Genomic DNA, 24,876 nt, shown 5'->3' on the forward strand with positions numbered 1-24,876 from the left:
TGTGCACATGTACGTGCACAAGCATATGCACCATACACCTTAACCTTAACAATGGCTGCTTTCCATGTATGTGAGCTAGTTCAAGGACCCTGTTCTGTAAATGTCGGCTCACTGTCATGATGTAATGGGACACTGCCATTGTTATTTAAGTCCTGATCACGCTGAAGGTGCAAGGAACCTATTGTTTTTGCTGAGATTATTATTAAGTCCTGAGCACACTGAAGGTGCAGGGAACCTATTGTTTTTGCTGAGATATTATTATTTTTCTGCTAGAATAACGGGTTTTAAGGATCTTAACAAGCACGAAAACTCACCAAAATTTGCACAAGCCTCAAGGCCACCAAAAAATTCAAAATTCAATAGGGATTGGGCTCGGGCGTGACCAGAGCGCCCTGAAATATGGGCCATGTTGGCATCGAGGTCCTCGGACAGATCATAAAGTTTAAGGTAAACACGAGAAACTTGTGCTACAGAAAATGGACCAGACTCAGTGAATAGCTCCCTAAGCTTAACATCCTTAGTCCTATGATAACTATTAATTTAGCTATACAGACTAATGAGCAGTGATAACTAACATGTCTTTGGGGTCATCAGGTGGGAACCTCTTTTCACCAGTGTTTCGTTTAGTTGGTCCCACGACACCTCCAGGAGGCTAGACAGTGATCACTGGCGTCCCAGAGTCACTCCCCTAATGCCAGCCATCACTGCTCCTCACACCACAACTATTTTTTCCTTTATCTTGCCTATGCTACCACAAACAACACTATCATCAACTAGGACAAAACACACTAGCAGATTCAGCAAACAAAAACTCCCTTAAACAGTTCTGTTCTGTTGTGTTTGAATGAGGGAGGTAGAGTCAGAGATGCCTTGTTGGGCTAAACTCTCCCCCGCTGGATTAGGCTGTGCTCTACCTCCCCCTACTCCCCCACTCTCCAAGACAATACAACTCACCATACAACTCACCTAAATCAAACAAACTCACCTAAACAGTCAAAGACACACTACAAACCAATTCAAAACAATACAAACAAACAATACAGGCCAACTCACCTGGACTAACCGCATGGTCTCAAAGAGGCTCACACAGGCCACACCCCCCACTTAAAAACACTTCCTCCTCCTGGATTTCTTCCTTGCTTCTCCTAAGAGTCTGTCTATCCTGTCTAAGTACTCACCCTGCTGGGCCCCCAGCTACCATTATTTCTTCTCATCCAAATCCACTGACTGGATCTTACTGCCTCATCTGACATGTCCTTTACTATTTTCCTCACACTCTATCCACTTCCTCCTAACTCCCTCACCAAAGAGACAACAGACCTTGCTACAAATCCTCTACATCCTACTTCCACTGGACAAATCCTAACTTTCCATCCTCGCTGCTCTGCTTCTGCCCCTAACTCTACATACCTAAGCTTTTTCCTTTCATATGCTTCTACAACTGAAGCCTCCCACGGAACAGTCAGCTCTATGAAATATACTCTCATTCTACTCCTAGACCACAAGACTATGTCAGGCCTTAGCTTTGTACTGGCTATTTCCTGGGGAACAACAAGCTTTCTTCTTAAATCTACCTGCATTTCCCAATCACAAGCAACCTCTAAGCTGCCTTGCCTCCTTGCTGTCTTATTAACTTTCTCTCCCTCTTGAACAAACTTGATTGCAACTCTCTTTATTTTAGACCCTCCTAAATTTGCCTGCCTCTGTAAATCTTCAATTCCTGCAGCTAAGCTTTTTAAAACCTGGTTATGTCGCCACGTATACCGGCCTTGCAACAGACTAACCTTACAGCCCGACAAAATGTGCTTTAAAGTTGCAGTACCTGAACACAATGAACATAGCGGGTCTCCATTTACCCAGAGTTTTAGGTTCTGGGGAGTTGGCAATACATCATATGTTGACCCTATCAAAAATCTAATACTACTTCCCTCCATACTCCACAGCTCTTTCCAGCTAAGCTTTTTCTTGTCTACACCTTCCCAATTCAACCACTGTCCCTGCTTAGCCTGGGCCACTGCCTTTGCACCCCTTAATATTTCCTCCTGTCTATGAACCAGCCCCATAACCAGCTTTCTCTTCTCTTTGGGACCTGCTCTACTCCACACCGGTTTGCCTGGGCCAAGCCCCAAGCCTCCCCAGCCTATTTGGACATTACCTACAATCTCTGTATGCCTGAGCGTTGCTTCCGCCTCCTGCACTGCCATGCTTGGATTCCATTTTCTCCCCTTGATTGGGTTTGGAACCACTTTACTAACTACCACATCTTTGCTTCCAGATAACAGGAGCTCTGTTCTAACCTTAGTACATTTAAACTCCTCCACTAGACTAATTACCGGGAGCTGAAGTATGCCTTTCCCATACAGTGCCACCGTACTTAAACATCTAGGAACACCTAGCCACTTCCTAATGTAAAAGCTAACTAATCTTTCCATTTTTTCTGCAGCAGATAATGGAATCTCATATACAGACAGTGGCCACATCAACCTGGGAAATAACCCGAACTGCAGACACCACAACTTCAACTTTCCTGGAAGCCCTAATTTATCTATTCTATCCAATCCCTCAGCAACATCTTTCCGAAACTGCACTACCTGTTCTCCGTCATTCAAGTCTGCCTTGTACCACCTACCTAGACTCTTTACTGATTTTTCCCTAATTATTGGATTTTCCTCTTCGTCTATTACAAACTTCCTATCACTTAACTTCCCTCTGCTTATTGAGATACTTCTAGACTTACTAGGCTTGATTTTCATACTAGCCCACTTTAAGCTTTTATTAAGTCTCTCAAGTACTATTTTCATACATAGCACCGTTGTAGTTATCAACGTCATGTCATCCATGTAGGCCCTACTTGGTGTAAGGCGCATCCCATCCTGCCGCCTCTCTCCACCTACAACCCACTTAGAAGCTCTAATGATTACCTCCATCGCCATTGTGAATGCCAATGGAGAAATCGTGCACCCTGCCATAATGCCTATTTCTAGCCTCTACCACCCTGTTGTAAAGCCTGCTGTACTTAAGCATAGTCTAATATCTTGGAAATACGACCTTACTAAATTAACCACTACTCCAGGCACTCTAAAATAATCAAATGCCTCCCAAATAAGGCTATGTGGCACTGAACCAAACGCATTTGCTAAATCCAAAAATATGACATGCAAGCCTCTTTTCTCTGTCTTAGCTGCCTGAATTTGATGCCAAATCATGGATTTAATCCATATTTTTCAATTTGCTTTTTGCCAGACAGGAAGTTGGCTATTTTTGATGTCCTGTGTCAATTTTCATTTTTCAAAAACATTTTTGAACCCTTAAGGATATGTAAAAACTTTGCACATGTTTGTACTCATGAGTAGTTTTTCTGATATCAACTGGGCATGGTCGTGGCACTTCGGCTCAATAGTGCCCCCTAATGACTTGCAAACCACTGTTGACCTCTCGTTAAGTGAATACAGAGGATGTGAGGTGCAGGGTTCGAGGCTTTGGAGGTTTTTCAATGGGAAAATTAACATCTGAAATCTGTCTGTCCATGAAATGCAATATTTGTGTCTCTTCTGGAAGTGACTATCTGCTTTTCGGTTGCATCTGAACACAACTAAAGTGGTTTAGCATTTTCTCCAGTCAGTAAAATACCTGACACATGAGCAGCTCAGCCTCTGAAGAAAGAGTTTCAATTTGAATTTATCTCTCAGTGCCAACACTTCAAACCCTCAGAGGATGAAGCTGATAAAGCAGCTTTTATTATTTTCTTTATACGTTTTTTCTTTCCTGTCTTTATCACAGTTTTTTTATATAACTCCTCCTCCTCCTCCTCCTCCTCCTCCTCCTCTGTCTATCATCAGTTTAGTAAAGCAGCATATCTCAGATGCCACACAGTCAGCTGCTGTTTATCACTCTGTTAAAGATTTGACTTGCTCTGTGTGAGGATGAAAAACAGACCTCGGCCCTGGGTGTTTAGTTTGGCCCGCAGAGGAGGGCCCAGCTCGGGTGTTCAGAGTTCAGGTGTCACAGGGTCGTGTGGGGTCAGGGGTAAGTTTGTTTATTTAGCAGCTAAAACCCCTGAGAAAAGAAGTGACAGGATAAAAATGTGTCATACAGCTAAGGTAAAAAAAAAGAAACTGCATGAACATAGAAACATAAATTCAAAATTTGACTGAACCGTCACAAGTTTAGTGAAGATAAAGAAAAGTGAGGAAAAGCAGCTGTATTGAGTTTTACAGTTGGATGTCATCAGGCAGGAGGCAGAAATCAACCCAGAGTAACTGAGGGTTTATGAACTTGAAAATAGCTTTTGAGTGTAAAACTGAACAAATCCTTAAAGTGATGGGACGGGAAATGTGGATTATGTCCTGGAAACCTGCTGCAGAATCAGCTGCTGTGGATGGTTTCATCCTGAACCTGCTGGAATAAGACACAGTCACACTATTTAAGGCTCTTTAAAGGTCCATATACTATAAAGGTATTGTATTGTTTCATTATAAAGCAGGTCAAGGTTCTATATTAATACTGTGAAAGTGTGACAGATTTGAGGTTAGTAGGGGTAAGGGGTGGACCCAAATGCGGAGGAGGAACCAGTGTCAAGGAATTTATTAACAAAAAAAACAAAATCCATACATGGGACGAAGCCACTGACGAAACAAACAACAAATCTCATCACCAACAATGAAACCACAAGGACAAGACAGAGCAAGGGCTTTTTAAAGGAACAGAACTGATTACTATGGAGAACAAGTGGGGAAGCAGACATAGGTGGGACACATCAGGGATGATTAACCAAAGGAAGCAAAAGTAGAACTCAGACACTTTGGCGACATGACTATCAAAATAAAACAGGAAGTGCATGGGGAAACAGAGCACAAGACAGGGAAGACAAAACTAGACACCAGAAACACCCAAACCAGAAACACTCAAAACCCAGAACAGAAACCCAAAACACAGAAAACCAAACCAAGAAAGTCCAAAAACCCAAAACCCTGGAGCCTCCAGGCTGAGACCATGACAGAAAGTATCAAAGCGCTCAGTCCACAGAGAAGTGCAAACAGCCTGTATTCAGAAACTGAGCCTTAAAACCAGCCGTCAGGACTTCTGGAACTTTTGATGTCACAACACAGCAGTCATCGCCCTCAGAGCCTCCTCTCTTCTGATTGGCTCACCGACCTGTTGTGACTAGAGCTCCAGAGAGAAGCCGGAGAGAAGAGATGTAAAACTACATTGAGTTGGTTTTTGGTTCTTAAAACCACAAATATATCTTCTTATGGATCAACACGTCAAATAAAACACTGGAGAAGAGGAAAATATGGAGCTTTATTTAAGCCAACTCGAGGTCGTGATGTTAAGATTAACAAAAAAAATCATAATCTGTTGTTGTTTATTTCACCAATATGGCGCTCGTAGAACTGTTGTATAAAAGCAGTATCACACTCGGGATCCTGATGATGTCCAGATTATAATTTTTTTGTTAATTTCATAATTTATTTGGCTACGCCAACACAAATAGTGGTACTGGACCGTTGCTAAGCATGTTTCCTCATGTGTGTGCTGAAGTATCCAGGCTTTTTCTCTTCATCCTCTGATGACCAGGCATCATTTAATTAAAATGTTATTTCTGGAAATATTTGCAAAGTTTGTTACTATCTAAGATAGATAGCGACTATTAATGTAACGCTGATTAATGGTTAATAGAACACCTGTGAAGCAGAGTGATACATGTAGTTAAAAGTCCCAGTGCTGTTGTACTCTATATCAGCACTCATGGAATGACTCTTGTCCAATAAAATTACTGGATCGGAATTGACTGTTGTATAATGAATGTTACTAAGGCTCTGTGTTTGAGTTTGGAGTTTCAGTAACTGTTGGTGACAGCTGACAGAGGAGCTTTAAATGGATGAAACAGGTGTAGAAACTGATCAATAATACTGCATCCAGTTTGTCAGGATGAAGCTCTGCCTATGTTTACACTACAATCATACAATCATATAGCTGCTCTTTCATGTGGCAAAAAAGTATACAATGCAAAATTCACAGGTTTCAAAAAGCTTCTTTACTTTGTTTTCTAAAAAGTAAAAATGTCTGTATCTAAACTTGATGTGGAAAAGTTTGTTTGAAAATGGGAAACCTGAGTTAATTGTTTGATTGACATGAGCAGTAGCCAATCAGAATCAACAATATGACAATATGAATTCAGATTAACAAACGAGCCCAGGTGGGTCAGAGAGAGAGAGAGAGAATATATCAGATGGAAAATTTAAAAACATCAGCTGGAATTGTCCTTCATTCATTTAGTTAAAGAGGAAAATAGAAATGTTCTCTGAGTTCATGTTCAATCACCTGGCAACCGTGTGTGTCTGTGTGTGTGTGTGTGTGTGTGTGTGTGTGTGTGTGTGTGTGTGTGTGTGTGCAGGTTGTGTCATCCACAAACTATAATTGCTTTCACAAAGAAGCTCTGAACTCTTATGCTGTGTTGTGTGTGTACAGATGAGTTTTTGGCTCAACCACAACAGCAGGGCCAAACCTGTAATCATGAATATCTGTGACTGACTGACTGACTGAGTGATCATAGTTCCACCATTTATCAGCCGAATGTCATGTGACTGAGTTGGAGTTTACCCATTGTTTGTTGCTCTTTCAAAATGATTTGGCATAAACAGTTTCTACTAGGGGGGGTTAGAGCATTTGTTGCACTTAGAGCATTTGTTCGTAGATTCAGAGACTTTTTTCAAAAAAGGACCTGGTGACAAATCTAGAGACTTTTTGGACAAACCTTGGCTACTTTCCATGGAACAGAGTCGCCAGTCCTGCCCTCTCTCTGTAGACCGAATTTAGCCTTAGTAAATATCTGTATTGAATAAAGAACAAAATATCTGGGGAAAAAAAGATTTAAAATTAAATTTAATAAATTTAATTTTTAATAAAATGATTGTCCCACTGGCTAATTCATTTCTATGAACATCAACTTGTGTTGACTTGAAACACACAAAGTGACAATTTTATGAGCCTTACAGTTAGTTAAACAAATCTGAAACTGTTAAAATTGTTTGTTTAGTTGAATGTATTTTATTATTGGGTTTTATGTATTTTAGGGAAACAAGCTGAGTCTCTAAAGCCTGTGTGTACCCATGTACATTAAATAAGCTTATCATTGTTAATGTTTAGTCAGTTTCACTTAGTTCGTTAAACTTCATTTATCACTATGAAGTCACAGGAAACTCTTCCTGTTGGTGCATTCATGAACACTCTTCATGTCATACTGTTGTTGAGCCGACAGTGCAGAGATGACAGGAAATGAGGGGGGAGAGAAATGAGAGAAAGGGGGATGATATGCAACAAAGATTCCCACTTGAAGATTGAGTATACTCTGGTCTCACCACCACCATGCCCCATTCATGTTAATACATTTCAGCTGTGAGCAGCTTCTTTAGCAAATTTGTGTATTTCATTACGTGACAATAGTGTGTCAACAACACACACTTTCTTTAGTACTTTTTTGAGTTAACTTCACTAATCACATGATACAGACTGTGGAGTGGGGGACTCAGGTCTGGTTTGATTTGGTGAAAACATGACCGCTAGATGTAGACTGTTGCAGCAAACTGGTCCCTGCTCAAACAGAGATCCTCATGCATTGTCTCTCTGCAGCAGGTTTTAAACTTCTGCAGATCTATTTTCATAGAAACAGACTGAAGCCGATGAAGATTGTTCATAAAACATTTAAAAAAACTCTTTGGCAGCTCTTGGAACAGCTCTTTTCTAATTTGTATTGTCTTATTTCTTTCTGTAGTTGTTCCCCTTTCTTATTGTTCTCAACATGTTTGATTTTATTCCCACAATAAACATCTATCCATTCTGTCTCTAATTATCAGCTGGATTTGTCTCTGACCCTGAGCCCATCCTCACCTCTTTATTTACTACACTTTCTCTTTGTCATATTAAACTGTTATTTATTATAGCATGGGTTTTCTCTCTCTCGCTCTCTCTCTCTCTCTCGCTTTCTCTCTCTCTCTCTTCTTACTTTATGTCTGCCATCGGGTTTCTACCGGCCCATCCTCCTCCCCCTCTCTCCTCTGATTTCACTCCATTAAAAAAAAAAGAAAAACACCCAGAAAGAGGAAGAAAAGGAGGAGTTTGTTTGTGTGTGGCCTTGTGTACAAAATAAATATGTATGTGTGTGAATCTCTTTTCATCTCCTGACTGTCCTCCTATGGTCCAACTGGGACTTATATGTAGGAAACTTTTGAATGTTGGTACTTATTAAAAACTTATTAAACATACAACTACAACTCCCAAGAGGTTTGTTTTCTTTTAATATAATCCCAAATGTTTCCAGCACTTTTCAAACCTAAAGACCTGGAGAAATGTGCTATTTTAATCCAGGGAATGTTTAATTTTGCTGCTCATAAATGGCAACATATATCCCATGTGCAGGCAGTGTTGTGGTTGTCTACTAGAAGCTCAAAATTTACCTTTTACCCAATTTTTGATCGTTTTTAACCACAGTGCTTTTGAAACTCAGAGTGAGCTGCTCCACAGTCACCATCTTGGCAGTCCCTATATCCACCCCTAACTCTGAGCTAATCCAAAAATGGTTAAAGAATTAAAACTGGTTCATGTTTGGTCATGTTGTTTGGATCTGCTTGGTTCCCTGACTTGTCCAGTCTGGTTCACCACTGTTTGGTCTCGTTGTTTGGTTCTTTGAAACCCTGTTTGGCCCTGTTGGGTAAAGCTGTTTGCTGTTTCCCTGTGTGGTACAGCTCTTTGGATCTGTTTAGTCCCATTTGATCCTCTTCAGGCCTGTTTGGTCCAGTTTATTGACTGGTTCTGTTTGACCCTGTTTAACCTCATTCAGTTCAGTTGGTTGGCTCTGTTCAGTCATTCTCCTCTCCTCTCCTCTCCTCTCCTCTCCTCTCCTCTCCTCTCCTCTCCTCTCCTCCTGACCTTCACACATGAAGAAATCAATTTATTTTTAAAGTGTCTCTCCTTCCTCTCCTCTGTTTTACAGTCATCTGACATAATGTAAAATATATATAGGTGTAAAATCCTTCCAGTGAAATCTCAGAGGCTCCAGTAGCTCCACAGTTTCCTGACATATTGTTCAGTGAACTGCAGTTTTCAGATAGTCATCAGACGTTCCAGGAAGCAAAAACAAAATGTGAACTTCTCAGAGATCGTTCCAGAAGGTTTCAGTCTCATGCAACAGTTCATTTTACTGCTTCAATTTTCATAAAGGTTTGAGTCTTATCTTTAAACTGCAGTGTGGGGAAATGACCAGTTTCAGCTGCACAGAGGTCATCAAATGTCCTCAACTTCCACACAAGCAGACAAATATTCAATCTACATGTTAGACATGAAGAAATGTTAAATGTCAGCCAAAGGAAACCATTACAGCTTCATTATTCTTCACTTATCATGGTCTATTTTTCTGTTATGATATGAATAAACACTGGTCTCCTTGTATGTAAGCATCATAAAAAAATAATTGATGGTATTTATGTTAATTCTCATATTCACACTAATAATTACTGCAATATTTCAGTGGTTGAAAAATCTATTTTAAGCTTCTGTAGATGAAACAATGCACAGGATTTTCACATTACAGTTTTTCTTAATTGCTGAACCACATCCTCAGTGTTCTGAGCTCATTAATTTAATCAATCACTTGTTTGGTTAAACCATAAACAACTTTCACCACTTAAAGTTGCAGATCTCATTTCCCCTTTTTGCAAAACTCTAAACATATTTTCACTCACAAAAACACACTGTGCACTGTGATGCACTTGTGATGCATAACATTAAACACAGTTATCAGCAGTTAAACACAATTTCACCACATGTGTCATATCTTACACATAACAACTCAAAACTGTTTGCACTTGTTGCTAATGATGTGAGGAGGAGGAAGACCAAGACAGAAATTTGAGCAGCTGTAATATACCATGTTCTTGTTTATGGAATGATAGTGAGGGAAGCAGGACAAAGAGTCCAACCCTCTGTAGTACCATAACCATTGTGAGGAGGCCTGGCCAGAGGGGGGAGACAGGTGACAGGAGTCAGACTCATGAGACATCCCCAAAATATTAAAAAGTGATACTGTATATTATTTACACAATACAATACAGATACATGTAACACATGTAATTAAAAATGAAAAGAAAAACAAACGACTAACTTAAGGTAACGTCTTGAGCACACAGCTGCTCTGACAGCTTCACTTCCTCAGGGGGTCTCAGTTTTTCTCGCCCACTGTGCCACACTCACACTGTTGATGTGACAATCACAGCCTGCCTCTGCACAGCGTCACAGGTTTGCAATTGGTGTGAAAGCAGCTTGAACAATAAGTTTTCTGTTTGACAGTAAATTGCTCGTTGATTATAAATCGGTTGCCAACAGCTCTGAAACAGAGTACAGAGTGAAATTACAACATTACGTACTATATGTCTGCACATGAATCACACGCACACTGTGTATGTAAGCAAAAGAATGGACTGAGGACTGAGCCAAGCTTATGTTTCCACGTTTTCCCCACTGACCTGGTTTCAGAAACAAGACCATGTGGTGTGAAAATGCTCCGAGATGCAGCGGTGAAGAAAGTCACTCAGCACATCAAAAAGTCTGGAAATGAAACTCAAATTAAAAGAGTGAAAACAAGAACAGTGAAAACAGAGATATAGAAATGTAAAATGATGGAGTGAAGACCAAACTGTTTTATAAATATTCAATTTCTGTAGGAACCCTGAGAGAGCAGAGCTGGGATGATGCTGCAGCTGTTTTCTCTCTGCAGCGTTTATCACTGTGATCTCCTATGTAGCTGCTGCTCACTGCAGACGTCCTCTCAGAGGCGACAACGCTCACCCAGCACATAAACCAGCATCAAACAGTCAAACAGCTGCTCTGTATTTATGAAGCAGTGATGCAGAAATAGTAGACAGCTGCTGGACTGAAGAGTTGGTGGTTCAATTCCTTATGTAGAGCAAGGCAGCTTTGGAGCTTTAAGGCTCTGTGGATAAATACAGTCTCCAACTGGAAAGTGATCTTATGTTCCACTCCCATTATTCCCATTATTATGTTTCCGAATGGGATCATACATTGAAATGACTTCAAGGAGAGACACTGATGTCCCCATGTGACGATCTATCAGATTCAGACATTTTATTATCCCAAGTGGGAAACCTGATTTGTAGGTGCAACAATATTCACAACACAATAAAACACACAACACCAGTAGTGGAGGCTCAGGAGAATACCAGGTGGGCCATTAGTGGGTACGACTGATTATTGTGTAGACTAATATTGTGTTATATAAAAGTAGGCCATCTTGCTGCCATCTAGCCAGCCTAAACTGAATGCCCACAGCCCCTTGTCTCTTGACCAAGTCTATATTTGCAGTAGGGGGGTAAATGAAGTGGTAAAACCCAGTGTGCTTTGAGTTGTAATTGGTCAGCTAATGACCCAATAACAGCTCCAAACTCTTCTCCTGGCTCATACAGAGTTATCAGAGATATCCAGGCAATGTATGTGTTCACTGTTCATATTGGTTTGAAACATGGACAGCAGCAAAAACAGGAAGGAGAAAAGTGGAGCAGAGAAGGCTGAAATGGAAAAGAAAAAATACTGGAGGAGGACGCAGAGAATACTTTCAGAGGAACAAATATATTCAGGATTCGGTAAAAACCCAGCAGGGTGTTGTAGCTAGGTGCTGGCTCAGGTGATATTAAATTTGGCTAGTATAGCTACTTACTAGTTTTTGGGCAGCCCTATGCTTGTATTAGCTGGCTGTGTGTTATTAGCAGCTGGCTAAAGCAAATAATTAAAATATAAAACATTTTAAACATTTGAATGTGTTGTTCCTGCTCTTCTTCTGCAGCAGAAGAGACTAGAAAGAGGGGGCAGGGAAAACACAGCTACAGGTGTGAACACTGACACTGTATATTTTATGAGTGCAGAGGATAAGATACAGTTTCTAGGAGCAAGGTGTAATATTAGAGAATTATATTGGAGAAAATTACAAGATAGATGTTATGATTGCAACATTAAACAAGATATGCTATAATATGAGTATTATTTAATGACTTTAGGAGTCCAATTGCATTTTAGTCCTATTGCACCTGAACCAGGAAACTCTGAGGGAGGGGCTTCAAACTTAGATTGAAGGGGGTGGTTTGTGCAGGCCAATATGGATCTGGCCTTTTGGAGAACCTGCTGATTAAAGATGGCTGTGGGTGGGTTAGTGGGACACCTGTCACCTTGGAAGCCACCTTTATATATTTTTAGAAAATGGCAGGAAGACTACAAAGAGGGTGGGAGGCTGGGAGGCTGGGAGGCTGGGATGAAGCTGTGACAGCAGGTGGAAACTGTTACTTTTAGATGCAGTGGGACAAAGCAATAAGTCAACCAGTTCATGTGAAGGACGCTCAGACTGTGATGCATATTTTCCACTGCAGGACCACTCAGAGCTGATCTGGATTCCAAACTGCTCTGATCTGGTTTCCAGGTTTTGACCGTGTCGGGTTTCAGGACAATCTGATCAGGATTTAATATCCTCATTAACCAGGAAGTGAATAGATTACCTTGATAAATACAAAAACCAGAACATTAAGGACAGACCCAGAGGTCAGAGGTCAGGGGTCAGAGGGTGGAGTTTGATCAGAGGCTGTGATCCTGGCCAGGGTTTAGGTGATGATGTAGTAGACTTGTCTGAGGTTTTCAGAGAATACACACACACACACACACACACAAACAGACACGTTATTATTACACATGTCTGCATTACTAACGTACTGTATTTAAAAAGTCATTTGGACTTGTTTGTGTATGTAATGCTTTTTTGTGAATGTGTGTGTGTGTGTGTGTGTGTGTGTGTGTGTGTGTGTGTATGTGTGTGTGTGTGTGAGCAGAGCTGTGAATGGTCTTGGCTGAAACACTGTGGATAGATGGATGGATATGAGAGACAGAAGCAGAAGACAAGAATTAAGATGGAGTGATAAAGAAATTACTTGTTGAAATTGGTTGTATCTGTGTGTGTGTGTGTGTGTGTGTGTGTGTGTGTGTGTCTGTGTGTGTGTGTGTGTGTGTGTGTGTGTAGCAGCAGAATTTGGGACTTGGCAGGATAGAGGGATGACGATGAGAATGAATTGTGGGAATGGAGGGAGAGTTTTGAGGATGGCCGGCTGCCAGCTGTAACAGTCCGCAGGTTGTGGAGTCAGCTCAACGTCACACTGACCTTGGTGTGGAAACACAGGCTGTTCTCACTGTGACTAAGCTGCACAAGAACAGCACTGGTATTTATTACACAGTGAAATGTTTTCCATGGCCTCCAGTGAAGCAGCCTGGCTGTGAATCACTGTTCTACTCAAAGGAATCTGAGCTGTTTGTGCTGTTTCCTTTTCTGTGGTTGTTGATGTGCTTCAGACTGGAGAATTGCAGCAGGATTTGGATCCTGCAGGTCCTGCAAGACCCAAAATGAAAATGTAATGAGGGATGCACAGAATTCACTTTTCCCCGGATACTATTACCTGCTGATATCAGTGTATCGACGAATATTGATGTCTTATCAGTTTTATCCTCTTTATGTGATCATTATAAAATATTCTAATGATTTATTATTTATTTATTATTTTGTTTTCATTCCATCTCATTTTACATTAATGTTTTTATGTATTTTCATGTGAAGCACTTGGTGCTACATTTATTGTATGAAGTGTGCTATACAAATAAACTTTTATTATTACTTTATTATGGTTATTGTTATTATTATTTCATTTTTGTACATCACTGTGTGGAATTCATCTCTTTTCATCACCCAACATTACTGAAAGAATGTGATGCAACTCTGATTTTTGTAATAACACTGACACACATATTTATATGATTTATTGCGCTGGTGTGTGAATGGGATCAAATCCCTGCAGCAGGTTCAGCATCTGCTGGGAACACTGTTCATGTTCAATCACCATGTGGTTTCAATATCTGTGTAGTGTCTACATACTTGGCCATGTACCTGTTCCTGTACTGTGACCATCTCTGTCTTGTCTCCTCAGTGATCTCCTGGAGGATTTAGAGAGGAGTCCTCACGCGGCAGCCATCGCTGAGTGCTTCGTAGAGAGGGTGAGTACAGTACAGCTGTGTGTTTGTGTGTGTGTGTGTGTGTGTGTGTGTGTGTGTGTGTGTAAGGCTGTTAGTTGCCACAAAACATTATACTGTGAGCTCCAAACACTCAGTAAACCAGTAGAACTGCTCCCTCCATTCACTCCAACACACACACACTGCTGCTATGGATCAAACCAACACCCAATGAACAAATTTTCGTGTGTGTGTGTGTGTGTGTGTGTGTGTGTGTGTGTCTAAACAGTAGTGACATTGTCCTCACATGTTGCAGAGACAGAGGCAGGCATTATGAAGTTTACTTCCACATCAGATCTCCATTAGATTTTCTGTCCTAATAATGGTGGTGACCCCTGACCTTTCCCCCTACTCTCAGGTCAGAATTTCAGCTTGTACACAAGAAAGATAAACATCTAACATCTTGACTGATGTGGAATGTCCCAGTCTCAGTCCTGGTCACCAGATGATGAATGAAGCACATAGGTTTTAATGCCATTTCCTGTGGACAAACTTGTTAAGACTCCAGGCCTGCAGGGTAGGATCGAGGTGGGACACTACCTTATCTTTGATTAATGTTCAAGTCTTGCTGGGAAAATATTGACTGTAGAAATTTAAAATAACTTTTTACCTGACAGACATGATACATAGAGGTGTGATGCTTTGGTTACCCAGAGTAATATGTACAGGTGTTGGTGTAAGGCTGCATACAGCCACCACAGTGTCAGTGTGGGGCGTCCTGCTGTGTGTGGTCTGAGTCAATAACGACGTGATTTCTGCTGGTTGATCTTGTTGCTCTGAGCTCACTGTAACAACTGGAGGAGGCTCAGAGGAGTTCTCCACATGATGATCAGAGATTGTAGTGATGACATGAAACTAAGACTGGGGTGGATCTAAACTGGATTTTGAGAGGTGATAGTTAAAACCCTCGTTAAGCTGTGGCTGTTTTTATGTTCTGTCCATTGCTGTGATGTTGTGGCGGCAGCGGTGGACAGTAACAAAGTACATTTACTTTTACTAATTTGACTTTTACTCCTCTACACTTAAGAGACAAATATTGTCCTTTAGACTCCACTACATTTCTATAGAGTACTCGTACTTTGAAGCAGAGCTTTTAGTCAGTGACTGAATTTTATTTTATTTTGAAAATGTGATAAACCATACACTCATGTTTATCACAGGAGAAAAACCAATCACAGCCAACTCCTCCACTGTCAGTCATGTTTGAATATGTCAGTGTCCTAACGATGGCAACGTTAGATAAAGGTGAGGCAGAAGATTCTGAACCAGAGACCATGGTCTGATCTGAGGTTTGTGTTTTGATTAATTTAGTTTGAAATGTTTCCTGTGTTTACCACAGCCAGACTTCATAACTGACTAAAGAAAATTCAGCATTCAACTTGAGAAAGCGTTGAGGAAAGGTTTTTTCAATTCTAGATAAACTTTTAAAATGGCAGCTTGTAGTAGTTACCGTTTTTATGTTGTGGTTGGTCAAATGACTTATGGCCATTTCTATCATCTTGTATCATGTTCATATACAGTCTTTTTATTCTACAGGATCTACAGTCAGTCAGTCAGCAGGTTGTTTCAGAGTCATTAGATTCAGTAAATGTATAACAATACAACAATGAGCTGGCATAAAAAAATCTACTTATGATACCAAGTATTTTTAAAATCCAGTACTCCAGTATTTAATTTTAACTCAAGTAAAAATGTGACTGAACAACTTTCAAATGTATTGGAGTCATATTTGACCAGGAGGATCTGGTTTCTGACTCTAGTAATGAAGCTGTGATGCAGTCTGTAGGGGAAGCTGGCTGAGCTTTCAATTGGTAGCCCTGTAATGGGAGCATATGTGTTTATTTAGTAGATTTAAGATAACTTGTGTTGGCACTACACTCAGATTTCACACTCTCTGATTGGTCTCTTATGTTTCTGCCTCACACTTAAAATACAAACTGTATTTTATAATTCTACCTCCGGATCTGAACATTTAAAAAAATAATTTCATGTATTATCTTTATTCGCAGTAAGAGAACAATCTCTGAGCTTCAGGTGGTTTCCTGTTTGTTCAGACTGAATCTGAACTGAACTTCCTGTCAGCAATGGACATTAGATTAAACTGTTAGAGATGTCCAAACTATTTTAAGACCTGTGTGTGTGTGTGTGTGTGTGTGTGTGTGTGTGTGTGTGTGTGTGTGTGTGTGTGTGTGTGTGTGCGCGTGAGTGTGTGTGTGTGGAGTGTCTGACACAATGCTGTCTTTCTTTGTGACCTCCTGACTGACTGATGGACTGATGGGAAGTGCTGGTAGCAGCAGTAGGAGTCAGAGTCAGACAGAGAGAGGATGAGGTGGAGAAAGTGATGGACTCTGGTCCTGTTTCCTGCAAACACACAGGCGCTGTCTCAATCTGGTACAAAGCTTGAGATAAATGTCTAATTGTATATGCTCCTTGATACATGAATCAAATGAAGGGAAGCATCTTGTATAACCTCCAGTTCAGGCTGTAGATGGAGATGGTGGATCTGAGTTTATGATGGTTGGATGAGAAGTGAGCATTCAGAAGAGGAGGAGGACTTTGTATAATTGTAAAATTTTGAAATAATATAATATTATGTTTTTATGTTTGATGACGCTCTATCTGTTCACACTGTCTCCCTCCACCTCTGATGTTAACTGTGTTCTGTCTTTTCTTCAGAGTGAAGCGTTTGACATCTACACACTCTACTGCATGAACTACCCCAAGTAAGTCCACACGCACACACACACACACACACACACACACACACCGAACACACACACACACACTGAAAGCAGGTGAGAACAGATGAAATGAAAGAAGATGAGAACAAATAAATGAAAATAAATCTATAATTAAAAAAAAGTAAATTATAAAAGATATGTTCAGAAAACAAAATCAGTGCATGTGTTCAGAGCAAATGTGATGTCATTAGAATACATGACTATTTATGTATGTGTGTGTTGTTAATGAATGAGGAAACAACAAATTAGGTAAAAAACAACAACAAATGACAACGTGAAAGAAAAGATGTGATGTGAGTTTATGATGACAGACAACAACAAATTATTGAATGATTCAATGAATTATGGGAATTGCACAATGATAAGAACAGGAGACTGGTCCAGGGAAAATCTTCTTTATCCACCATCAGGAAGCTTAATAACTATTGTCCATCCATTGAATGAATTTGCTTTGAACATTCCTACTCCCCAGAGGACACATCCTTTAAAGTCCATGATCTGCACTTTAGCACCACCCTCAGGTCAATCACTACATGTTTCACTCCACTGCTGGCGAGACTCTAAGGACATTTTCACACCTACGGTTGGTGTGCTGTGGTCCGGCTAAGTTGATGAATTGGTAAACTTGTAGGTTCAGTTTGCTTTCACACAGAAAGAAATTCAAGTGATTCAAGAATTAAACCAGGTGAAAACGTTCCCTCCTCTGATTGGTCAGATTGTCTGGCTGGAGCAGGAAAGTAAACACAGGAAGAAGGTTGCAGGAACCATTGAGCTCAAACTTGTGATTTCACCTGCTAGTGGGGTCTGATCAAGTTCAGAACTCTGTCACACCAAAAATTAACCACTCCAGAGCTCATTTGGGACTGGACTGAGACCACCTTCTTGAAAGGGTCTTTATGTTGTTCTCACTACAGTGTAGGAACTGCAGCTATACAACTAGCTAAACGCTAAACGTAACCCATAACTTCCTAAGCAAGATGAACACATTTTAAAATAAAATTTTCAAAAATAAAAGCACATTCAAATGTATGCCTTAAAGGCAACACACTCCCCGCCTGGCCTTTGTGAGGTCACTAACCAACTATCCCATTAACTAAGTGGGTCTCTGAACATTATTCCGGTGCTGCAAAGTTGGCAAGTACTATCGACTCCAATAGGTCCAGAATTTGTTGGCAAGAGCCTGTACTTGTCTCCATTGCTTGGTGAAGAGGTCTTTGTCTGTAAAGTCTCCTGGTGGAGGTGGGACTCCAACTTTCTGGTTTAAAAGCATCGATGGTGACAGAACGAATGGATCCTCAGGGTCATTTGAAACTGAGATTAGTGGCTTTGCGTGATAATAGCTGTCACTTCTGCTAATAGTGTGCACAACACTTTGTGGGTTAAACAGATGTGCTACTCAAGAAACATTGAGTCCAGAATTCTTCTGGCCACCCCAATTAGATGTTCCCAAGAACCACCCATGTGCGAGGCATGTGGGGGGTTGAATTCCCATGAGCACCCTTGTTGATTTAGGTACCTCTGCACAATGGTGTCTGGTTGGTTTTTGCTCATTCCAAGCTCCTTACATGCTCCTTTGAAGTTTGTGCTGCAATCAGACATTAGCTTTTTGGCAGGTCCTCTTATGGCAAAGAAACACCTTAAAGCATTGATGCAGCTTGAAGTGTCCATTGAATCAATGACATCAATGTGCACAGCTCTGGAGCTCATGCAGCAGAACATTATAGCCCACTGCTTGCTCTCAGCTTGTCCTCCCCTTGTACGTCTAGTGGTGATGGAACAGGGTCCGAAGACGTCCAACCCCACGTACGTGAAAGGAGGGCAAGTTTGGAGGCTCTCTGGTGGCAAATCTGCCATGCGTTGTTCTTGCATTTTGCCCCTAAGTTCACGGCAGGTTACACATTTGTGTAAGACTGAGTTGATGAGCCTTTTCCCTCCCAAGAGCCATAGTCCCTGACAGCTCCCTCTGTCAGGTGACGGCCTTGGTGTTTGACCAGAGCATGATGATGTCTAACAAGCAACAAGGAAACATGATCATCCTTTGGGAGGATTATTGGGTTCTTCTCTCCAATATCCAGGTTAGCATTTTTCAGTCAGCCTCCAAGACAGATGAGATTGTTCTGCAAGGTTGGACTGAGGTGACGAAGACTGCTGCTTAGAGGGACTGACTTGTGCGTCGTCAAAGCTTCAAATTCCTTTGGGAATGCTCTCTTCTGAACAGCTGTGATGATGACTTCCTTCGCTTGAGATAATTCTTCTGGAGTGCGAGGCAGATCACACTTATGTCATCCTTTACAGAGAGATTGTGGGACCTTGCAGTGTGAATTAGGAGTGCTATAGCTTGAACAAGAGAATTGAAGCTGAGAACCTTTAAAAGCATTCTGTGTTGAGGCCTGTCTCTTGAAGTTTTGTAGCATAGTTCCTTACTGGTGGACGGACGTCCACGTCCAGCTCTGGTTTGACTAAGTCAAAAGACTGAACTTGTTCTGGCTTGTTGGGAAAGTTGAGCAGGAATTAGGGTCCTGTAAACCACGTTGTCTGTGCTAGGAGCGAGGCAGGAACAGACCTCGATGCATGGTCAGCAGGATTATCCTCCGTGCGCACATAGTGCTATTGTTCAGGCCTTGTGGTTTGGCGAATGCGCTGAACTCTATTATGGACATAAACGTAGAAGCATCTGGATTCATTATAGATGTAGCCCAGAACCACTATGCTGTCAGTGTAGAACTTTGTGGAATCTAGCCAATTCATCATGAATTAGGTCTGCCATTTCCACAGACTGCTGCACAAAGTTCAAGCCTTGGAATAGTTGGTTCAGACTGAGACGCAAGACTGGACTTCCCTATGATGAATCCAACGTGAGCTTCTTCATCTTCCTGTACAGCCTTCAGCACCGATGGCTTCGGTAGATGCATCAGAAAACACACAGAGCTCTACATGTACTGCCTTGGCTAGGGAAGCTGCTGTGTATGTACGTGGTACATGAAGGTGTCTCAGGTCCTGAAGTGAGTCTTGCCAGGCCTCCCACTTACTGAGCTTATCTTCAGGTAGCGGCATGACCCAGTCAGACAACTCAGCTCTGAGTTCCTGCAGGAGGGCTCTTCCTTGTATTGAGACTGGGGCCAGAAAACCCAAGGGGTCGAAAACACTGTTGGACACTGTGGAGAGGACAGCACGACGAGTAAATGGCTTGATGACATTTGCCATGGAGAAGGTGAACGTGTCACTTGTTATCTCCCATAGGAGAACTAGGCTGCGTTGAGTAGGTGCAGCATCTCCACTGAAGTCTACATCCTTCACAACTGCTGCACAGTCTTCAGGTGGGAAAGCTTCCAAGACTTCTTGGCTATTGGAAGCAAACTTGTGAAGCCTGAGGTTTGATTCAGCAAGTGAAGTCTGTGTTCTGCGTAACAAGTCGATGGCTTCAGCATTAGTTGGCAAAGAACGAAGGCCATCGTCCACATAGAAGTGGCACTCCACAAAGTTGACTGTATCAGTTCCATGTTCCTGTGCACCCTCTCTGAAAGCTCTTCTGAGTCCATAGATAGCTACAGCAGTGGACTGGCTGTTGGCAAAAACATGAACCTTCATCCTGTAGTCTATGATTTCTTTTGTCACATCATTTTCCTTGTACCACAGGAATCTCAGGTAGTTCCTGTAGTCCCGTTGCACCAAGAAGCAGTGAAACCTCTGCTGTATATCTGCCAGGATAGCAACCGCATTAGAACTCCAAGAAGTGTATTGTTGAGATCAGGGCCTGAGAGTAGCACATCATTGAGAGAAAGTGTTTGGCACTTGAGTCAAACACCACCCTGATTTGGCCTGGTTTTTGTGGGTGAAACACCCCAAAGGTTGGCAGGTACCAGCATTCTTCACTCTCTCCTAATGATGGTGCTACCTCCGCATGATCGTTCTCCAATATCTTTCCCATGAAGGCCACATATTGCTGTTGCATCTCTGGTCTCTTATTTAGGCTATGTTGGAGTGATGCTGTAACAACTGAAATAAGACTTGAACCCAGTTGCACGACTCCAAGAGAAAGTACCAATCAACAATATTTTAATAACAAAGTATCAACGGAAAATCACTCTAACAGAGGAATATATATTCAAAGTATCCAAGTAAAAATCGCTCTTTCGAGGAAAACCAACAAAAAAAAAAAAATTCAGGACACAGGAAAAGACAAAGTATCAAAATAATGTACAGGAAGACTGTGGCAAAACGTAATCTTGAATTCAAAACCTGGCATGGGACAATGTGGCTGGCGTGGTTCTCCGGCAACAAGACGAACTGGCAGAGGACAAAGGGAAACGCAGACTATATACACACACAAGGTAACGGGAAACAGGTGGAAACAATCAGGGCGGGGCAGACAATCAGACCAGTGGGAAACACACAAGGGAAGGAGGAAGTTACCTGAACCGAGAGGAGAGTTAGGTTTTCAAAATAAAACAAGAAGTCACGAGACAGACAAAACTAAACATAACTTAACGTCTCTTCATGGACATGACAAACAAATCGTACTGAGGTGGAAAATCAACCAGGGTTTGGTTTAACTGGACTAAAAAGCAAAGGTGTGAAAACACTCTTAGAACAGGTGAACCATCGGGACTGTGTTGTTTGGCTGAGATGAACACTGCAGCCTGTGGGGGGTGATCACAGAACTTTATTCTGTCAGTTTTGATTTATGTTTAAACGTCTGTTTGTTGAGTGAAACTGAAACCTGTCGACACTCTGCTGTAAAAACAGCCCTGAGCATTTGTCATCTGTTCCTGACAAACTCTGAATGAGAAAAGAGTGTGGTTTATGAGCAGAGAAATGTGTTTTAGTAGAAATACAGAGAGAGGTCTGCTTAATGGAGCAGAAGAAGAGTCTGGAGCAGGATCGTTGTCTAATCCAGAACATCACACACACACACACACACACACACACACACACACACACACACACATATACAAACACACAGAATAAGAAAATTGGGGTGAAGGATGACAGTGTGTATCTGTACAGCGCAATAAAAGAGTTTGAAAACAGTGACAACAGCATTTTGAAAACTTTAATACTTTAATGTTTGTGCTCTGATGAGTTTCTCTTGTCGGTGTCTTTTATCTCTGAGTCAGTATGACAGACACTTTTATATAGTTCAGTACTCTGACACCAAGTCCTCCATGATTCACCTTCCTGGTCTAACTCATTCTCAGTGAGGAATATGACCAGTCCACTCACTCAGCCTCTCTTCTCCACACAGTTTTTAATTCAATGTCCTTTTCTAATCTGATTGTTGGAACAGCTGATGAATTGTGACCAATGTGCCCTGCCTTCTTAGAAGAGCACTCACTGCATGTCATTGACATGTTAAAAAAAGAATCCAAATCAATGCAGCAGAGCCAGAGATATCTTCTTTATTCCACCCATTCTTCTTCCTTGTCAAAACCCAGGACCTACATGTACCCACAATGCAACTCAACCACTGAAAGTTGGGTGGGAGATCTGGGCTCCACTCGAAAAGTCAAAATAATCTCTCTAAACCCTTCTCCTTGACCTTGATGGAAAATGTCTTGAGGTCAAGGAAAGAAGTGAAGGAGAATTCATAAGGATGTAGGAAAACACACCAGAGTGCTGAGGGAATCCAACTGCACTTACACTAAGCTTAATATATAAAAAATATAAATAATTAAAAAGAAATAAGGAACTGAGCAAGAGATCAGAATAAATTATATTCCGGCATAAATTTATAGTGTCCTGTCGTAGGCGCTTTTGACATTTTTATACTTTTGTTAAGTAGAGAAAATTCATTTTTAGTCCTTTACACAGTGAGGGGATATCAAAAAACAATATTTATGTATAGGCTGTAGTATTTTGTTATGATGATGATATTGTTCACTATAAATTCAATCTACTTGTTCCTATGATGACTCCTAACTGATTTAAAGAGAAATCTATATTTAGGGATTTGGGTTTCAGTCCATCAGACAAGGATTTCCATCAGTTCGAGTCACAAACATAAAACAGCAGCTCTGTTGTCAATACATTTATGTGGGTCTGCTGTGGTGAAACTACAATGGTGCGCCACTTTAAGGAAGGAATTGTAGGATGGCATTTCTCCTTTCCTTTCATAGAGGAAGGTCCAGTGTTTCCTTTGCTAAAGGAGATAAGATAGGAAGCATTGAAGCTCCTTTCCTCATCAACTATGTAATTGGACCAGCTCTGATCATGGCTGGCTAGTGGCTAATGTATCCTGGAGCCTGGAGCCTGGAGCTTGCAGCAGAGATGAGGCTACAGAGGTCTGGTCAGCTTGTGGCTTCCTAAGTCCACACCCACAGATATTGTTCTGCTTTGTTCTTTATATGTGCTGACGTTTAGTAAAATCATTTATTAGATGAATTCCTTCAATTTACTGTCTTCAATCTTAAAGGTTTTACTTATTATTGTATTTACTGTGTGTAGTTTTATTATATCAGCATGTGGAATTGTTGAAAAGTGTTTTGAAGATGAAGAGCACATGACTGTGTTTTCACTCATTTTCAGGATGAGTATCAAACCACATCCATTGTTGAAATTCACGACTTTGAATCAAAACCATTTTGGTTTAAGATGTGAAACACACAGTGACACACACACACAGACATTCAGCCAAACATCTGACTGTCTGCCTGTGTGTGTGTGTGTGTGTGTGTGTGTGTGTGTGTGTGTGTGTGTGTGTGTGTGTGATGTTCTGGATTAGACAAAGATCCTGCTCCAGACTCTTCTTCTGCTCCATAAAGCAGAATTCTCTGTGTTTCTACTAAAACACATTTCTCTGCTCATAAACCACACTCTTTTTTCATTCAGAGTTTGTCAGGAACAGATGACAGATCTCCCACCCAACTTTCAGTGGTTGAGTTGCATTGTGGGTACATGTAGGTCCTGGGTTTTGACAAGGAAGAAGAATGGGTGGAATAAAAAAGATACCTCTGGCTCTGCTGCATTGATTTGGATTCTTTTTTTAACCTGTCAATGACATGCAGTGAGTGCTCTTCTAAGAAGGCAGGGCACATTGGTCACAATTCATCAGCTGTTCCAACAATCAGATTCGAAAAGGAAATTTAATTAAAAACTGTGTGGAGAAGAGAGGCTGAGTGAGTGGACTGGTCATATTCCTCACTGAGAATGAGTTAGACCAGGAAGGTGAATCGTGGAGGACTTGGTGTCAGAGTACTGAACTATATAAAAGTGTCTGTCATACTAACTCAGATAAAAGACACCGATAAGAGAAACTCATCAGAGCACAAACAAGTATTAAAGTTTTCAAAATGCTGTTTTTAAACTCTTTTATTGCGCTGTACAGATACACACTGTCATCCTTCACCCCAATTTTCCTATTCTGTGTGTTTTTTTATGTGCGTGTCTGTGTGTGTGTGTGTGTGTGTGTGTGTGTCTTTTATTCTCTGTAGACTGAGAGAATCACAGCTAATTTCACACACCATCTCCTCTCCATCAATCTGACAGGCAGATGTTTGGCCTGACTGGATCACTGCCCAGCTGTGTGTGTGTGTGTGTGTGTGTGTGTGTGTGTGTGTGTGTGTGTGTGTGTGTGTGTGTGTGTGTGCATACATATGACTCCATGCACTTAAATCACTGCATACATACATAGTAAAAGTCTTCATCAAAATCCATACAAGCTTGTGTGTGTGTGTGTCAGTTTCCATTGTCAGTGTGGAAGTCGACCCCTCCTTCACCTCACTCCACTCTCTGCTCTCTGCCTGTCGCCTCCTTACAGCTCCATTAAACTCAAATAAAAATAAGTAGGTCAAATGCTTTCAGACCACCAAACTCAGAAACTTTCTGTGTCTCTGGCTCCAGTTTTCAGAGCTGCATCGCTGCTTCTCCTGCTGGATCCCCTCAGGCCTCACTGCTCCGAATGCTCACTTATTCTGCTGCTGCATGTAACATAAACATGAGGGGAGTCCAAGGCACTAGGAGGGCCCCCAAAACACATACGAAATCTATGAACTGATTGTCACATTACCATTCAGTTAGGTCAATCAGT

At 41.3% G+C, this 24,876-nt stretch overlaps 1 protein-coding gene across 1 annotated transcript in view; it reads left to right on the forward strand.

Annotated features, from left to right (window-relative positions):
- plekhg2 (pleckstrin homology domain containing, family G (with RhoGef domain) member 2) overlaps positions 1-24,876 on the forward strand; it is a 139,474-nt gene that overhangs the window by 72,648 nt on the left and 41,950 nt on the right. The window contains exons 5-6 of the mRNA XM_087174930.1: positions 14,028-14,094; positions 16,786-16,832. Coding sequence (XP_087031056.1) covers positions 14,028-14,094; positions 16,786-16,832 — 114 coding nt within the window. The remainder of the gene's footprint in view (positions 1-14,027; positions 14,095-16,785; positions 16,833-24,876) is intronic.

The sequence above is a fragment of the Seriola lalandi genome, unplaced genomic scaffold, assembly GCF_002814215.2.
Source record: "Seriola lalandi dorsalis isolate HSWRI2012SDOR001 ecotype SW California unplaced genomic scaffold, Sedor1 jcf7180002054399, whole genome shotgun sequence".
In the NCBI taxonomy this organism is placed as follows: Eukaryota; Metazoa; Chordata; class Actinopteri; order Carangiformes; family Carangidae; genus Seriola; species Seriola lalandi.